Below are 18203 nucleotides of genomic sequence, written 5' to 3' on the forward strand. Positions count from 1 at the left end.
GTGGGGTGGGGGTGGAGGTGAGAGCGATGTGCTGCTGCTGATGTCTGCGGTGGGAGACTGGATGGCGCTGCGTCGGAGCGGGCTGCGGCAGCGAGCACGTCTGCGCCGCCCACATGATGGACGAGGTGTGAGCGTGGCTGGAGGATATCCCACCCGGCCCTGGCACTGCCTCCTGGTGTGGGGAGCCTGCGCCACGGCGAGGGGGATGCGCCAGGAGGGGTGGCGGCCGGCGGAGCGGGTGGTTTGCAGAGCTGGAGGCAGCGGCCGTGCTTGTGTGCCTGGGTGGGCGCAGCGCTGTGACGCGTGTGCCCACCGCTGCCTAACGCCAGATGACGTATATGTGAGAAGGCTGACGGTCGAATGCAGTGCAGCTGATACGCAATGACGGAGAATGGACACGCTGAAGGAAAATAGGGCTAATGCGCGGGTGCATCACCGCTCTTCATTGCGGGTGTCTGTGTATGACCGTAATGGCATCTGCGAAGTCAAGGGTGCCCGCCGATCGCTGAAACGGATCCCTGTTCCTATATCCAGTAGCAGCATACGACATGCTCTAGCGGGTGCCGCGCATTCTATAGCGTCCACAAGGCTGACTCTTGTATTCACATTCCTATATATGGTGACTGTTTGGCGAGAGGCTGGCCTGATGTCTCGAGTACTGGTCATCTGTCTTTCGGAGAGCATCGGCGGAAAAAGGGAGGTGGATGAAAAGAGCGGGGCACACGCATGGCTCAGTATAAAAGGGGGGGGGGCTATCGTTCGGGATTTACTTCGGTGGCGCCGGCGCATACTTCGCCGGCGCTCCCTGAAGCCACCGCTGCCCTTCGTGAGGGGAGTCGTTGTTACGAAACACGGATCACCTCATCGTAATCCTGCAACAGATTTTGCTCCTCCGACAGCCGTTTTGTGGCCTTTCTCCGGCCCTCGCACAGCGGTGTAAGGGTGCCGCTCGCAAGTGGCAACGCCACGTCCTTCACATGCGAGCAGGCGAGAGATGAGCCCGGCGCGGAGTTGCACTCCTCAAAGTTACGCGAGTTGTGTGTCAGCAGGATTCAGTGAGCCGGGGCGGTGTAGAAGAACACAACTTCGATGCTCCGCTCGTAAAACCAAACGGCGCGTGTACGCGCCCAGCGTGTTCAGCGCCGGGCCCACACCCACTGCTGCTCAAACCCATTCAACTGCTTTCTGCGCATGCAGGATGAGGAGGGGTGGTGATGGTCCGTCACCAAGGCGACCTTTGCCCGAACTGGGGTAGGGGAGGGGGCGAGGGTGTTCTATCGTGAAGCTGATGATCCGTGTTGGCAATGCTGGAGGCGAGCGGCCGCTGCCGGTTTATGTGCTATTCGTACAGGCAGGTGATGTACAAAGCAGCGGGCAGTCATGTACAGGCCAGAATCCTCGCTGGGCCACTGCTGTCGCGCGCATGCGCTGTGAGAGACTGATAAGCCCGGCCCCACCGTGCGGAGCTTGCAACGTGGCGCCTACGGTACGCTGACTGAGGGTGCATAATCGCACGCGGTCAAGACAACGGGCATGCTGTCCGACGCCTTCTCCAAGATTCCCGCGATCCGATGCGACCGCAGAACATGTGGAAGGTACAGCGTGCCCACGACCTGCTGGCCTACTGGCGGAGAGCACGAGCCCGTTAGCGCCGCAAAACACGGCATATTGCATCGCAGCGAAGCGTCGCATGGTGCGGGAGGCAGCGACGAGAGAGAGTGCCGAATTCCAGGTGGGAGGTCTTGCCTGCATGTAGATCACCGCCCCCTCCAAACTGCAGCGCGAGAGGTACAGTACCTCCACCGGTAGCGTGCCGTTCTGCTGGCGGTTCCGTGCGCCCGCGCCTTGTTGGCGATGGTGCCGCCCCTCAGGGAAAAGCTCCTCGAGCAGGCCGCCTCCACACGAGTCCTCAGGCGTCGCCCCCCCCCCAAAAAAAAACACCCGCACACCACACACCACACACCACACATCACCACCACCTCATCGGGGTACGCCATTTCGATGTGCTTCACGCCAATGTGAGGGGGGTGGGGGCGGCTATGCACGCTCAAGAGAAGGGAGGATAGCAAGCCAAAACACGAGGAGAGCACGAGACATCAGTACACGCCGACACACCCCAGCGAGACAGCGCAGGGAAGAGTATCGAGGAGACTTCAGGGGCACTCATCAAAGAACCAGGCCCCCAAAATTTGATCAAGACTTTGTAGTTCACGAGGCCGGCAAGCCTTTTACCCGCCTCTCGGCCTACCCTGCATCCCTGGGCCTTGCGACTTCTTCGCTCAGTGGAAGACCCACGGGCAGGCACAGACAGGCAAGCTGTGCATCGCTCTTTTCTCGTTGATTATTCGCCCTTACCACTGACTACACGCTGGAAAAGGGCCGGCTTCTTCCCTCGTTATTCCTTTCTTTTAGCCTGCAGACTGCTCACTTCTGCAGCTCTTCTCTATCACAACGTCGTCCCCGCTTCTGCCCTCCCTTTCCTAGTGATCGGCGTTGTTGCTACTTGAAGGAAGGTGCTCACAGAGAAACACAACAGCAGCAGCCCAACCAGTTTGCCCACTTGTGGTGCGGACATCTTGTCTACTTTTCGCCCTTGCAGCTAGTGAAAAAGGCTTCACATGTCACAGGCAACCGTCAAGATGGCCACCGCGAAGGTGACGGAGAGGGAGGCGGCGTGCGTGACGGCGCTCAAGGGCGAGTACCCGGCCAGCAAGGCCGACCCTGCAGATGCCGGCTTCCTCAGCGACAGCACGTACCTCCGCTTTGCACGTGCGCGCGATGGCAACGTCGAGAGGGCTTCTGAGTTGCTTGGTACCACCTTGAAGTGGCGCCAGCAGACCAAACCCTACGCCATCACCATGGAGGAGGTCCAAAACGCCATGAAGCAGACAACCATGTACTGCGGCGGCCGCTGTAACATTGGATGTCCCGTGATTGCGATGGCCCTCGGCATGCAGAACGACTGCACCGTCGAGGAGAGAACGAAGCAGCTGGTGTACATTATGGAGGAGACCCAACGCAAGGGCTACGAGCGCATCACCTGGATCATCGACTTTGGTGCCATGGGCAATCACCGCGATGAGCGCAGCAAGGAGGCGCGCAAGGAGACGATGAAGATTTTGCAGGACTACTACCCGGAGCGCATGGCACGCATCCTGCTCTACCGAACGCCGTGGTATATTCGCATGTTACTCGGCGTCGCCAAGATGTTCATGGATGCCCGCACCGCGGCGAAGGTCTACAACGCTGGGAGAACTATTGAGGAGCTGGAAAAGTTCATTGACCGCGACCAGGTGCCGCCGGTCTGCGGTGGTACGATGAAAGGCTCCGCCTTGTCGCACCTCGAGGAGTTGCCGAGCCTAAACAGCGAGGAGGCACAGCGGCCAGGTCACAAGCAGCACACCGCGGATGCGGACAGTGCCAACGACGGTGGCCTAGTGACGTCGAACAATACAGCGGGGGAGGAGCCAGCTGCAGCTAATGGTGAGGCGAAACGGAATGACAACATTGCTGCTACGGATGCCGCGTGAGCAATGCAAAGCAGTAGAGCCAGCAGCGCCGTAGGTGGCGCATGCGATCCGTTTCTGGCGATTTTCTCTACTGCTTTGTCCCATCATCTGGCTCGATTCGGGGAGAGAGGCGCCGTGTGCGCCTTTCTGTTGCTCTACGGGACTTCAGCATTCTTGTTGTGTTGGCGTTTTTCTTTCGATTCTGTTAGCAGCACCTGTTCGCCTACCACCACGTGGATGGCCGACGACGGGGATTCCGCTCTCGTTGCCCAAAAACTGTTCTGACGATGGGTGATGGGGCAATGGTGATGGCATGGGCTGCTGCGTGAATTCGGGCCTCTTGTGCAAGTGCCCGGAGTATGGATTGATATATTACGCTCGTTTATGTGTTTGTGTGCGCATTGCCTTGAGCGCTTCCGCTTTCCAGTGCACGTGGGAACGCTTTCTCTCTCTTTGTTTTCGTTGTCAGCGCTGGGTCTTTGAAAACAATACATATCGCCATGGCTGTATTTGAGTATATGTTAAGTCATTGCCTGTTTTTTTTTCCGTTGGTAGACGTCCCGTCATCCTTACCTCTGTCTTTTCCTTTTATCTCTCTTTTCAGTCCAACTAAAACGGCCTTTCCTCTCTCTTTCTGTGTGCGCGTGTGTGTTCAACGGCCTCGCACTGCCTAATGACACCAACTCGTCGTTAACTCGCTCTCCCGTTGTATGGGCGTCTTCATCGCTCTTCTTTTTTCTTTGGAGAGAGAAGTCAATACTCTCCGGCTCGCTCGTGCAGCTCGCGCCTGTGAGGGCGGCAATGCGGCATCGCCTGTGCTGCTGGTGTGTGGCAGCGGTGTACTGATTCGGTGAAGCAATTAAGGCTTTTTCGCTGCTCCCTCTCTGCGTGTGCTCGCGCAATCGTGGCGCATCGCACTCCTTTTTTTTTTAATTGCTCGCACAGCTCATTGACTGTCACCCACGTAAGCGCCAGCAAGACTAGGCACGCTTACCCGTTGACACGCACTCAAATCTCGGCACACAGATCAAGCAAACGACATGGAGAAGAAGGAATAGGGGGCGTCTACATGCAAGACAGCATTGCCATTGAATTTTCGATGTCCTTGTCTCTTCACAGCACACACACACATAGGTATGTATATATCCTTGCCTCTCCGACCTTTTTCTTCGTTTGTGTGCGTGTGTGGGGGGGGGGAGAGGGTATAGCCTCTCTTCTTCTCCCTCTACCCTCTTCACTTGTACAAAAACGATAATACCCTCTGAACGGGCATTGCGGGCATGTGTGTGTGTGTGTGTGTGTGTTTTGTTCTTCTGATATGCCTCTATCTCTTTCTCGCTCCTTAAGAGTTCGTGTGCGCGCGTTTGATGCGTTGTACTCTTCACGGGTGCCAACCAACGACAGCGAGAGGCCCGGCGTGTCGTGTAAAACGAGTGCAGCAGTGAGGGGTGTAAGCCGCGGTGAAGGCACGCCGCCGTCTAACGAGGCGGCTGTCGCTGGCGACGGCATGCCTGGCTCTCGCTGTCTCGCGTGCATCCACATGACAAATGCCGGCTCACAATTCGCTTCTGCGCACTCGTTACGAGAGGATTCTTCTTCCTCCCTTCTCCTGTCCCTTTGTCTTCCTCGACCGCGTTCTCTCGTGGAAGGGCATTCATGAGAGCGAGCCACCACTCCACTCCCCCTCTCGTCTGCAGCGCCACCCTGTTGTCTTTCACCTTTCTGCCTCGTTCTCATCCCCTCCCCTTTTATCTGCCTCGTGTGTAGCCACGCCCTCGCCGGCTACATCAAACGGCCTTTCCTCACGATTGAAAGCAAGCCTTGCTGTGGGGCGCTTGTGATCGCCCCCTCGCTTCTCGCTCTCTGCTCTGCTTTTCTCCTTGTGTCTCGCTTTCTTCGTCCAGCATTCGCTTATGACTGTCCCTTCAGTATTGCGTGGCGTTGATTCACATACTCAAACAGAGAAAAAGATACGTTCACTTCACAGGAGGCCCAGAGGAGGCCAGTGACGTGGCGAGGCGGCAGAAACGCGTCTCTCCACGCATGATGAGCCCCCCCGCGGAGTCGGAATTCCTCGACGGCGACGCGTACTTGCGCTTTTGCCGTGCTCGAAGAGGCAGCGTAGAGAAGGCAGCTGGGATCCAGCAACGTACAAGCGAGTGAAGGAAGCGTGAAGGCCGAGCACGCTGACCGCGATGAAGTGAGGGGAGACAATGCCGCACTTAACGATGATGTATGGTGGCCGCTGAAAGTGAGGCCACCCTGCGCTTGCCATGGCACGGGCCGAACCAAAGGGACTGCTCATGAAGGCATGCAAGAGGGGCCTGCACGGCGTGCCGGAGGAGACGCCGCGCAAAGGCAATGACCTCGATCACGCGAATCTCCGACTTGACCTACATGCCGAAAGGGAAGCGAGAAAGAGCACACCGGAAGGCCAAAAGTGATCTCACAGAGTGGAAGAAGGCGGTGCAGTCTGTGCTTGACTACTACCCCGGAGAGGCTCGAGGAGATGCTGCTCTTCCACCAATTCTTCCTGATGACACGAATGTTCGCGTTTGTTCGCTTCAATCTTGACCTCACCACGCGTGGGACGGTGCACATCGTCGGCATCGCCGTGAAGGAGCTGGCGAAGTTCGTAGATCGCGATCAGCTTTCAGAGCTGTGCGAGGGAGTCATGCCGGGTACGGTGACGACGCACTTCCGTGAGTTGCCCAACTTGAACACGCCGAGTGCGAACGAGATGTGGACTCGTTTTTTGTTTTCTTCTTTAATGGTGTTTGGTTGTTGCATGGAGAGCGAGTGGCAGCTGCCTCACAAGCACGCACCTTCTCAAAGGTCGGCCCGTGTGCTGCGTAACGCTCGTGATAGAAGGCATTACTACAGTGCATTTTCGTTTTGTTTCTTGTTTTCTCCTTGCGCGGGTCTCGGAGCGGTGCAAGCCATGCTTCGACGTTGCGCCTTTTTTCGTTCTTCTCTTTTGGCTATTTCGACTCACCGACCCCACCCCAACGCCGCCCTTGAAGTGAGCGACTACAGAAAAGGGGAGCCAACAAACGCATTCACGCTCTCTCTTATCGCTTGCCCGTCAAGGAGCGGTAAGCAAGGAATGTTTGGCAAGAACACGGCAGTGCGCACATGCAGCCACATCTGCAAGGACGTCCAACACGTGAAAAGCATCACGCACACAATAAGTGCGAAAAAGAAAACAAGAGAGAGCGAAGCAGCGTAAGGCATCACAAACCCCTCTGCGTCCCGCCCGCACCTCTTTCTACGTTCCTTTACGCTTTATGATCAGTGTGCTCCTTTTTCTTTTTTTTCTCGTGTTACTTTATTCTGGTGTGTGTGTGTGTGTGTGTGTGTGTGCTTTTTGTTGTCTCATCCACCAACTACATCCTGCTCACCAGCTCGTATTCGGTGTGCGGCGATGCTCGCGGGCGTGTGTGTCTGAGCGGCCCCACGCGTATGGCATTGGGTGTGCGCGTCTTCGTTTGAGCTGCACACGCACACATAATCAACTGAAAGAAAAAAAATGCAACTGGCAGAAGGTGCAAAGAACGGAGTTGCTCTGCCCTTGCGTTACGACTTCAAATCATGGCGTCGTCACTGCTCGCATGTGTCCACTTCATGTTTTCTCCTCCTCTGCCATCTCTCCCGTGAGCGTCGCAAGACAGGTCATTGGTGTCGGAAGAGGGACTGCGGAGCTGGTGCGCGCGATGCAGCCACACCCCTCCTTTCCTCCTCCGCAACAAAAAAAAAATGACACGATGGGTTATCTAAACTGGCGAGAGCAAGTCAATGTGCCGTGCTGCTGGTCACGGGGTTCTCGACCAAAATGTGTCCGCATCGATTTAAATGCAGGTGCATTCCTCTTTCTTTATCCCTTCTCCTGCGGCGCCGCCTCCATGCGCCTCCTCTTGTCACCGTGACGCATACGCTTCCACGTTACTCGTGTCTTTGGTACCCGGTCATGCGACCGGATGGCTTATGTCGTCGTCTTGTACGTACTCTCTTCTCCATTCTCCATTTTTTGTTCAAGGAGCGCATCATGGGCAAGAAACCACCATCGAAGAAGGGCAGTGCCGGCGATGTCGCGATGCCTCAACCAGAAGAGACCGCTGCCATTGCCGCCGCCAGCACGTTGAGCCCTCACACCATTCGTCAACGCACGTGGGAGAAACGTGTGGATGGCGCGGTGATCGAGATGCGGCATGTGCAGCAGCTCCTCCAGAAGTACACAGTCGAGGTGAACACCGTGAAGCGGGAGTTGGAGGAGCTCACGTACACCGCCGCCGCGCTCTGGGCAGCAAATCCGGATGAGCTCCCTGCACAGTATAAAGACAGGCAGCAGTCGTCGCTGCAGCGGGCGAACAGTCCAGCCAGCGCTGCAGGCCGGTCATCCGACACCACCCCGACAAAGCGGCGCGGTGGACCAGACGCCACATCGCCTTCTGCGAGTCTCGGAGGCGACGCCCTCAGTGGAATCTCAGAAGTGGCCCTCGAAAGCGTGGAGCAGACACTATCACAACTCTCCCCGGCGCAGCGGGCGAAGGTGTCGGCAGCGCTCCAGTCGCTCTTCTATGCACCCCCAGCTGCGCCGTCCGCGGAAGTCATGGACGGCGCTGGTGTCGATTTTGCCGCCGACCCGCCGTCCACAGCGGTAGATGGTACAGCTCAGCAAAAGCCAGCACCACCGGCAAAGTCTGGGAAGGCGGCGGCCGCCGTCGCAGACGCCACTGCGACGGCGGCGACCAGCGATGGCAAGCCGTCGACTCCTGCTACCGTGCGGCGCCATTGCATCCCACCGTCGCTCCTTCTCGCGATGAAGGAGCTGCAGGCGAGGCGGATCAATCTAGAAGAGCGGCTGACAAGGGCCACCAATGCTACCGCCCAGCAGCTGCAGCGGTTTCAGCTGCTGCAGGAGGAGCTGATGGTCTCGCAGTACGGCCTGGATGCGGCACGGCACGATCCGCAGAAGCAGGCCCAGCCGCAGCAAGCACCATCCGAAGGTGTTCCCGAGCCGTCGTAAAGTGCCGTGGGGGCAAGGGGGAGTCTACCTGCTGTGCCTTTGCCTGCTGTACGTCGTGTGGTAGAGCTGGCGCCTCTAGCCTCGAAGCGCCCCTTTGGCTTTGCCTTTTACGCCTCATCAAATCCCTCGCGTCTCCCTCCCCAAAGGCCATACTCTTCCTTTCCCTGCCAAACGACAGTGGTGCGCAGGTGTGTCTTGGCGGGGGAAGGGGGGAGAAAGGCATCGCACACGGCAAAAGACAACTGTCAGCAGTGCCTCGCTTTCCCACGCACCCCCCCTTGCCCCTTGCTACAACGCATACCCGCTGGCTGTGTGGAGTGCAAGGTAAGACGCTGCAAGGGCTGCAGATGAAGGGGAAGATGGTCGGTGGCTCACATGTATAGGAGGCTCCGGCAGGGCCTTGATTTTGGTGCCCACGAAGCCAAAAAAACAAGTAACACAGCAGCATGCAAAGCAACTGCTTGCTCTCCTCGTCACACCGCCAGAGAAGACAAGCAGCCGCATCGGATCCGTAGTGATGCGTGTGTGCCAGTGTGCATTCGTGCGCGGTAAAGAAAGCAACTGTCTAGGCTGTGCACACACGCAGGTGCGAGCGGTCTTGTTTTTGCTGTTTCGCACATCGCGAGGGGCATGCAATCAGTATGCGTACGCGCCTCACGCATTGACCTACCCACACCCCCTCCCTCTCGTCTCGTGTTGCACCTCTTCCGCATTCGGCATTTGTGTGTCCTTCCATGCGCCTCTCCCTCTCCCTCTCCCTCTCCCTCTCTTCTTGGCGAGGTGCGCCGTCTCACAGTCGAGAATGTGCGATGACGAAGCATCGGCATCACTTCACGGCCAGCACCACAGAGTCCCGCACACACATACACAGCCAACCAGGCATACACTAGAACCAACAGGATGGGCACCTTTTTGTCCCGGCAAGAAGAACTTTTCCTCCGCCGGCAGTGGCCAGAGTTGCTCGAGGCGGCCATGGCAGCAGACACGGCCGCACTCTCGGCTGACGCGACAAGCGGGCGTGGTGACGGCGGCAAACCCCGGAGCATGGGCGACGCAGCGCCACAGCAAAAACGTGCGGGGCGAGTCAAGAAAGGGGACTTCCGCCTCTCCTTTCAGGAGTGGCAAGCCTTCCTGTCAGTGTTAGAGCTGCAGAGTTTCAAGTCGAGCGGCGCCCCCTCCGACCTATGCGCTTCCCTCTCCCCGGCGCAGCTGCATGTGCCTGCTGTGGCCCTGATGGTGCACTTGTGCGTGTGGTGGAGAGGAGCCATTTCCGCTGGCGTGCTGGGTGAGCGCGTCGAGCAGCTAGTGCGGCTTGTGGCGGACGTGCAACATCCCGGAGAGCATAACACGGCGAGCACGTGCTTGAGCAGCGGCGCCCGACCCAGTGCAGGCAGTCACGACGTTGCCGACGTCGGACAGGGGTCTGAGGACACCCCAAGTAGTCGCCGTGCAAGGCTGGCGCGCTTTGTGAAGCAGCGCATCGTTGAGCGTTCCAAGCGCGGCTCAAGCCCCTCCGCCGCCGCCGCCACGGCCGAAGACGAAGAGGAGCTGTCACTAGACACCTTCGCGGACATGGTGGGACTGACACAGCAGCTACTAGAACAGGAAGGTGTGCTAACTACTGGCACCACAGGTGCCACTGAAACCTCCAGCGCGCAGGGCATGCGCACCTTTGAGCTTTACGACGAGAAGATCAACAACGCTGAGGCACTCAAGCAGCGTCCTATCTTGGCGGTTGTGATGGTACTGGTGCTCGCTGTGTACGCTAGCAAGATTGTAGCGCGCCCAGAGCTCGCCGCGCGCAGCGTGGCGCACTTGGAGGCTCTTGAGAAGATGATGGTGCTGGGCAGCAGTGATGGCAATCGGAGCGGAGCTGCTACTGTTGCCCTCCCTCGTCCGACAACGTCGTCGCCATCGACACTGGCCGCGCTTTGGCCCCTGACGGGTGAGCTTGAAGTAGCCCTCGTGCATCGCCAGCACGAAGCCGACGCCGCGCGCTGCTCCTCCAACGAAGGCGAAGAACTTCGCTCCACGCTTCAGCACATGCATGAGAAGCGGATGTCGCTTCAGCAAGACAGCTCAGCCGCGAAGGACGCGACCCCGAGCGAGAGATGGGCAGCCGGGGCCTCGCAGTACATTGGCCAGCGCCCAATCTGGGCTGCCCTGCGCTCCCACTTTCTCTCAGCCGGTGTCTTCGATGCAGACAAGCCGACAGTGCTGGTGTTCTTCGGCCCCTCCGGCTACGGCAAGTCGGAGTTGGCAAAGCGGGTGGCCAGCGTGCTGCACGGAATTCCAATGCCAGAGCTCGAGGCCTCCGGCAAAATGGTGTACATTCACATGCCGTCCTTCTGCACCAAAGACAGCATCTATTCTCTCGTCGACCCGCCAGCCGCTCATGTCGGCAGCGGTATCCTCCTTTCCGCCCTGCAGAAGCACCCGGACGCCGTCGTGGTGCTGGACGAGTTCGAGAAGAGCACGGCGGAGGCTATTAACAACCTGTGGCTGTCCGCCTTTCAAAAGAACGGTGTGCTGCGTTCGCTGAAGGAGGCGAGCCGATCCGTCTCCACGGTGCGCGCAACCTTCATCCTCACCTGCAACATCGCGGCGGAGGGCATTGCGGCTAGCGAACGCCTCTACCTCAATGCGTCCCCGGCAGATCAAGAGAGGATTCGGGCGCTTTTCCAGTTGCAATGCAAGAACGTGTGCCAGGAGACCATGGGGGACCCTTTCGTCAACCGCGTGGATCACTTCTTCCCCCTCATGCCCTACACACGTGCTGAGCGGCGGCAATTTGTGTGCCTCCTGCTCGAGCGACTTCTGACGAGTCAGGCTGAGAAGGGACGCACCATCTACGCTACACCGGGGTTTGTGGATGTGATGGTGGAGCGCCTCCACACCTTCCACGCCGCCACGCTGGAGGTGGCTGTGCGGACGCAAGTCGTGCGGATGGCACACGAAGGGTGGACGTCTGGGGTGCTCACAGTTGAGCGCCGTGTCGCCGGTGGCACCGTGGCGGTGCTGCTGCCTGCGACAAGGTCGGAGCTCATGAAGCACACGACACCCGCCTCTTCATGCCCAGCGTCGACCACGGGTGGTTGTACTGCTGCCCGCTTGAGCAACGACGGCAGCGACGACCTCGCCGACGTAGGCGGCCGCTCGCTTTTGGTCGAGGCGTGGGAGTCGCTGCCTGGTGGTCCGCAATCGCTGGCGCAGTGGGCGGTAGCGGGGGGAAGAGATGGTCGCGCATCTAGGACCGCGGACGAGGACGACACCTTGAGTCCACCGAAAGTGACTCTGGCGCCTTCGACGGACCGGCGAGACACCAGCCTGTCTTCCGCGGCACCCTCCACCACAATGTTGCCGACACCCACGCCAAGCTGTGCTGCGCCGCCTGCCGTCAGCGCACCCGCTTTAGAGAAGGAATACAAGTACGAGTGTTTTACCGACAAGGTTCGCATTCTGGAGCTGCAGAAGGAGCTGGATACGATGCGGGAACTGCTGAAGCAGCGTGACTTGGAGATCGATACACTGAAGGACAAGATCTTGCTGCTGCAGAGGGCGCTCGCGTTGGTGCTCCTTTCACTGCTGGGTTGCCTCTTCCTCATGTCGCTCATCATTGGGCTTAAGTTGACGCTGCTCTTTGCCTTGGTCATAGCAGGCTGTCTCGTGTTTGTGCTCGGTGTTCCTCTGTCTTTCCTGCTCGACGCCGTGCGCGGGCTCTTCCACTTGCTGGGTCCCTACAAGGCCGGAGGGCTGCTCCTCCTTCTGAGTGCGTGGCTGGCGCGGGCATCTCGGTCGGCCGCGTCGTGCTCGTAGGGAACTCACAGGCAAAGATGCGGCGCAATCAAGGTGGAAGAATGTCGATGCTGCTATGCTTTTTCTTTGCGTATATGTGTGCATGTGTGTGTGTGTGTGTGTACTTGGAGTTTTTTTTTGCCGAGAACACCGATACATACCACCATCACCACCCTCGCAACAGCAACGAAACTAGTACGGCTACGCACAAACTGCATCATCGCCGGCGACGCTCCCTTCTCTCTCCATCTGGTATTCTACAGGTTTGCCCACGTGCAGTCCATAACGGTACACGAGAGAGTGATGAGGGCATCAAGTGCAGGGACGCACCAGCAGCGACCGAGTGAGCCATGGAGCGTGCTTCAGTGCCCAGGCAGCCTCCTTTCTCTCCCCTTTCCACTTGCTTTCGGCTTTCTGTATTGCTTTTCGTGTGTCGCAAGAGGAACCGGAACGTCCGCATCGTCGTCATCCCTGCGGGCCGGTGGATCCCCCCTCCAAAAAAAAGAAAGAAAACACGACGAGCGTTTGCACCGACAAGCACCATCATCCACATAATCGCGCGGAGACGGAGACCGAGACCGCCAACACACACACACACACACACACACACACACACACACACACACACACACACGCACAGCAGCGTGGGCGTGTAGTGCCTACTTATCTTGCTCGCTCGCTCTCTTTTTAAGCAGCCAACATACCGCGCAAATGGAGAGCGGCAGCGATTCCTCCGAAGAGGGGGCCATGCAGTTTAAGGTGGTTGTACTGGGCAACGGTGCCGTTGGCAAGACTTCCCTCATCCGCCACTTCTGCGATAGCGGCTTCACGAAGAGCTACAAGCAGACCATCGGAGTGGACTTCTACTCGCGCAAGGTACAGCTGCCGCACAGCCACCCCCCTGTAACGCTGCAGCTGTGGGACATCGGCGGGCAGCAAATCGGAGGCAAAATGCTGGCCAACTACATCTACGGCAGCCACGCAGTATGCCTCGTATATGACATCACCGATCTGAACTCCTTCAAGGATCTTGGCGACTGGAAGGAGTGCGTAGACAAGGTGTTCGCAGATGCGCCGGCCGTGGACAAGCCCAAGATGGTACTCGTGGGAAACAAAGTCGATCTCCCCAATCGGCAGGTTACAGACGAAAATCAAGCAGCCTTTAGCAAGAACTTCAGCATGCCGCACTGCACCGTGTCGGCACAGTCTGGAGAGCGGGTGAACGCCATGTTCACTCGCATCGCCGCAACACTGGCGGGGGTGGAAATGAAGCAGCAGGATTTGGATTTGGCAGATCGCGTTGCAGCAAATGTGGTGAGCCGACCAGAGGAGCGGCAGTCGGCGCCGCGGGCGCTGGTTCTGCAGGCAACCAGCAACTCACAGGGAAAACGAAAGAATGGCGACTGTGCGGTCATGTGAGGGGAGGGATGGGCCGCCCGTTCTCGCTCTCCCTCGCCCCCATTTGGCTTTCCCGCAGCACCTCGCTCATGCCGTCCGTCGACCAAGGAGACGACGTTACAGCGCAACCCTCCTTTTCTTGTTTTGCGGTATCGTCGTCGATGAGCAGCCTCTTGCAGCTGCACCCGCAAGAAAAAAGGGGAAAACCAAAGCAAACAAAGAAAATGTATCACAGCAGCGAAACGGAAAGCGAGTAGGGAGGAAAAGTGATAGGAAAGCCTAAGCGAGAGCGTTGCGAGGTTTGCTTGATTGAGTGGCTCTCACCTCTTCTGCTGCTTTTCCCCCGCGCCCTTTCGATTTTTTCTTTCTTTCTGCACATTGCTTGATTGCCTTTGTGTGGACGTGTGCGCTCGTGCACACTGTCGTGTAAGATGTGGTGGCCAGCGTTGATTGCGTTCGCGCCGACCGAAGCCGCCTTTTGAGAGAAGGAAGGGGGGAGAGACGGAGGCGAGATACATGCGCCCTTGACCACGCCGCCCCCCCCTCACCCCACCCAAGCGCATGGATTGCCTGTGCGGGCCGTGTCGTTGGATGCTGCATCATCAATGTGCATCTATATAGTACACACAGACGCAAGCATACATTAGTCAAAAAAAAAACGCGCTAAAGTCAATCGTTTCGTCGCCCTTTTGGTGCTGCGGCCGCGTGCCTTTCATCTGCCGCTTAATACTGCTGCCTTCGTGCGCCTCCTATGTGCTGAAAGCGGCCATAGTGGTGCGAAAGACGAGAGGCGGCGCGAAGGCAATGGGATTTGCCGCCCCCAATCCCTTTCCTTCTTTGTTGTAAGAAAGGTGAAGAACGTAGCACGTCCCTCGATTCCCCCGGTGATATGGGGGGGGGGTCAGTGCAACAGTTGCACGACTGTTCTCTCTTTTCCGTTGCCTTCTGTGCTTTCCTGTCTACGTTCTTTTTTGCTTTTCCTTTCAACCTCACGTCTGCGGCACCGGCTCACTCGTCACGTTCTCCGTGCGCAGGTATGCGGGGAAGAGAACTCGAGAGTACCATTAGCCTTGCTGCGTCGTGTGAAAAAATCAAGTCGCATCACTGTGCCCTCGCCGAGTAGTAGCATAGAGTTTTCAGTTTGTTCGTGCCTGCCTGTATCTGTAGACGCACTTCCTCCAACGTTTCTACAGGCACGCGTGCGAGTGAGTCTCGCAAAACGCACCAACAGGCTTGCTCAGAGGAGTCTTCTCACTGGCGCGGCGGCACACACACACACACATGCACACATAGACACCTCGTTATCTGTGGCGATGAAGACTCTAGATCAGTGGCTTGAGGATAGCTCGTCCGAAGACGACGTCGAACAGGTGCAACGCGCTGCCAGCAGCGATGGCGATCCGCCTAGCGCCTCAGGCGGCGAGCATCCCAACGAGTTGCGTGCGGTCAGCGCCTCGCACAACAGCGGCGGTGGCGCATCCGTGTCCGGCAGTCCCGTCTCGGCGCATACACCGACTACGATGCGCCCAGTGAATCACCCGCAAGGCGGCCTCTATGGAAGGCAAGAGGAGACCCGCGACAAAATGATGCGTCTACTCGGCGCGGATGCTGTTGCCAAGGCCACGTCTTCAACATCATCAAGCGCGTCGCCCAACAGTCCCGCGTGGCCCGTAGCTGCAGTGCCAGACCGCAGCCGCTTCCTGTTTGGCGCAACCCCGGTCGGCACTCAGCCCGTGCCGCAGTCCTTGGGGATACCATCTGTGCTGTCTGGTGGGAGCTTCACCGGCGCCAACGCCGGCTCTCCGACAGGCGCGCTGGCCCGACCGCTGAAGGCGGTCACCCAAACAAACACGGCGACCGGCTCCAGTCAACTGCCTGAGGTCGAAAAGACTATGCAGGCTTTCAACGGTGACTCGGCCTACGAAGCGGTAGAAGTGATGGTGGTCGACCGCGGAACTCAGACAGTGTCGACGGTAGGAACGCAGACCGACCCACTGCCAATGCCCTACGGCGCCTACTATCCAGGACCCTTCGCGCCATCGCCGTACACTGGCGCTGGCTCGTACGCTAGATGGATGCCGCCAAGTCTGCCACTACCAAGCTACGGCGTCGGCGTGGATGAGCAGCCGTTTCGGCACCACTACCACGACTACGAGCAGCGGGAGGCGGCGGAAGCTGCCAAGCTGCGCGGCGAACTCGAGATGATTCAGAATTCAATTGACATGCTGATCGCCCGTTACAATCTCCCGCCACCGCCAATGTAGTGCACCGTGGTGCCGGTGTTCGTGTGTTAGGTTTCTGTTTTCGAGTGCCCTTCCGGCATTGTCGCGTGTTGCCGGCATGACTGCTTCCTCTAATCTACGTACACTCAAATGAACGCTTGACTTTGTGTATGTCCGCCAAACGTGCCACCCACTGCACAAGCCCGTCATTTCCATCCGGCACGCGCACACAGAGATGCACTGCGGCACCCCCTCCTCCACTGGGTGACGATTTGTGGGCGAAAGGCTTGCTTGCTGTCGTGGCACAGGCACCCCCAGCTCGAGTGCGCGAGCCTGTTGCCTCTTGCTGCACTCATGCCTCTTTGTCTCTCTCTCCCTCTGTGCCGTTCTCTGCTGCCCTCACAGCTTTCATGCACCAAGCCAGCGGAGTGCTCGCAAGTCCTATATAGCCGTTGCCGCTGTTCGGCGCACGTCCCCTCACACTCAAAGCCGATCCTCTGGCAGTCGAAAACTGAGCGGTAAAGCGCACCGAGCTACACGCCGCCGTGCCCGTGTGTCGACACCTTTTTTTTTTATACGTTGGCATCCCTTTTCTTCTTGCACAGGTTCTTCCGAAGGAGACATGTTCTCTGCAAAGTACTACGACGATCCGTTCGACGACGACGACAATGATATCTGCTACGCCGAAATTGTGTCGGACGGTGGCGCCGCTGCCGACGCTGCTGACGCTCGGCCACGCTGCACCTTCGCTCCTTCAACGGTTGCCTTCACTTCGGCGTTGCGTCGCACAAGCGAAACAGCGAAGAGTGGGTGCGGCGCCAGTACGGAGATACCCCTCTCTACAGTGTACGGATCGCGGAGCGGCAGCGGCCAAGCGGAAAATCTGGAGTACGAGGCGCATATTGAGCAGCTCCGCGCTGAACTGAAGGCATCCAACGCAGAAAACAACCGGCTGACGGCCCTTCAGAGCAAACTGGAGTCACGCGTGCGCAGTTTATCTTTTGGGAAAGAGAATGCCGAGCGCCAGCTGCAACAAGAGAAGGAACGCAACCGCGTCTTGGCGGACAAGGTGTCAGCGTTAGAGGAGGAGCTGGAGCTGATGATGGCACGTGCCAGCTCTGCCGCGCACCACCGCGGTGCCACGCCCCTCGAGACGAGCAGTGTTCACGACTCCAGAAGTCCTGAAGGGCCGCGCCCCGCAGCACCGCGAACACAGCGACGCGACCCTAATACCTCTATTGGGCAGTTTATGGCATCCGGCACGCCGTTGGAGCTTTCGCGCAGCCTCGAGCTGAGCCGGTCAACGGCACGACACGCGCCGTCAGTGGACAGCAGCCGTAGCTTCCACGCCCTGGAGCAGTTACACCACGCGCAAGCAGCTTACGCTGCGTCTCGCGGCGGGCCGCATGAGCGGCAGGGTGGATCGATGATGACAGCAGCGTTGCCCCCTACAGGGCTCACAAGCAATGAGCCACAGGGCGCGGTGCCGCCACCTTCTAGCCGGCAGACGCTGCGCAGTCAGCGGGGGGCCACCGCAGTGCACGAAACTATCACAGCCCAGGAGCAGACTCGGAGCCAGCAGGCGGCCGCAGTGCGGCAGCTGGAGGCGCAGCTACTCCATCACTCGCAGCAGCGTGACGAACTGACGAAGCAGCTCGAGCGTCTCGAGCGCATACGCACCCGCACGGTGGCGGACCGCAAAAAGAAGGCGGTGGTCGAACGTCAGCTCGAGGAGGAAGAAAAGTTCATTGGCCAAATCCGCCTCGAGCTGCGCTCGTACTCAGCGCTAATGCGCTAGCAGCCTGTAGGGCACGACCTTGCCTGAAGCACCACAACGCCGCGAGCGCCATTGCCGATGAACAAGGGCAGCGGGTGTTTGTTGTGTAGCTTGGCGCGCCCGACCCCCCCCCCCCTCAGCCGCACGGTTGTTGATGTTAATGGAGCTTCCCATATCACCGCCCTGACCCACGTTCCCCCAGCGAAAGAAACAGATAAGGTCAAAGAAACGCAAGAGAGCTGGGCGAAAAAACCCGCGCGTCGCCCTTCCGCGCCGCCGCGTCCGTCGCGAACGCCCCCCCCCCCTCCTTCCCAGGTCCCCCGGCCGCCGGCCCTTTTTAAAGCCACTTCGCCCGCCCCCCTCCCCTTTTGCCGAAGGCCCCCTGCCCCTTTTCCAAAAGGGGCCCCGCGGGCGCGGCCGAGCGGCCCAGGCCTACCCCCTCCCCCCCGCGCAGCCCGGGCTGGCGGACCGCGAGG

At 58.8% G+C, this 18203-nt stretch overlaps 6 protein-coding genes across 6 annotated transcripts; all 6 read left to right on the forward strand.

Annotated features, from left to right (window-relative positions):
* Nucleotides 1-2639: 2639 nt before the first annotated feature.
* Nucleotides 2640-3530, forward strand: LDBPK_301680 (hypothetical protein, conserved; the record flags this gene model as incomplete). The annotated part of the gene is made up of 1 exon (XM_003862832.1): nucleotides 2640-3530. One exon carries the CDS (start codon nucleotides 2640-2642, stop codon nucleotides 3528-3530), a length of 891 nt encoding a protein of 296 aa, XP_003862880.1.
* Nucleotides 3531-7476: 3946 nt separating this feature from the next.
* Nucleotides 7477-8535, forward strand: LDBPK_301690 (hypothetical protein, conserved; the record flags this gene model as incomplete). Its single annotated transcript, XM_003862833.1, has 1 exon — nucleotides 7477-8535. The coding sequence occupies one exon, from the start codon at nucleotides 7477-7479 to the stop codon at nucleotides 8533-8535; it is 1059 nt and encodes a 352-aa protein (XP_003862881.1).
* Nucleotides 8536-9768: 1233 nt separating this feature from the next.
* LDBPK_301700 (hypothetical protein, conserved) lies at nucleotides 9769-12351 on the forward strand (the record flags this gene model as incomplete). The annotated part of the gene is made up of 1 exon (XM_003862834.1): nucleotides 9769-12351. One exon carries the CDS (start codon nucleotides 9769-9771, stop codon nucleotides 12349-12351), a length of 2583 nt encoding a protein of 860 aa, XP_003862882.1.
* A 690-nt stretch (nucleotides 12352-13041) lies between these two features.
* LDBPK_301710 (small GTP-binding protein Rab28, putative) lies at nucleotides 13042-13749 on the forward strand (the record flags this gene model as incomplete). Its single annotated transcript, XM_003862835.1, has 1 exon — nucleotides 13042-13749. The coding sequence occupies one exon, from the start codon at nucleotides 13042-13044 to the stop codon at nucleotides 13747-13749; it is 708 nt and encodes a 235-aa protein (XP_003862883.1).
* A 1871-nt stretch (nucleotides 13750-15620) lies between these two features.
* On the forward strand, nucleotides 15621-15992 carry LDBPK_301720 (hypothetical protein, conserved; the record flags this gene model as incomplete). Its single annotated transcript, XM_003862836.1, has 1 exon — nucleotides 15621-15992. One exon carries the CDS (start codon nucleotides 15621-15623, stop codon nucleotides 15990-15992), a length of 372 nt encoding a protein of 123 aa, XP_003862884.1.
* Nucleotides 15993-16572: 580 nt separating this feature from the next.
* Nucleotides 16573-17748, forward strand: LDBPK_301730 (hypothetical protein, conserved; the record flags this gene model as incomplete). Its single annotated transcript, XM_003862837.1, has 1 exon — nucleotides 16573-17748. One exon carries the CDS (start codon nucleotides 16573-16575, stop codon nucleotides 17746-17748), a length of 1176 nt encoding a protein of 391 aa, XP_003862885.1.
* Between the last annotated feature and the right edge of the window lie 455 nt (nucleotides 17749-18203).

The sequence above is a fragment of the Leishmania donovani genome, chromosome 30, assembly GCF_000227135.1.
Source record: "Leishmania donovani BPK282A1 complete genome, chromosome 30".
In the NCBI taxonomy this organism is placed as follows: domain Eukaryota; phylum Euglenozoa; class Kinetoplastea; order Trypanosomatida; family Trypanosomatidae; genus Leishmania; species Leishmania donovani.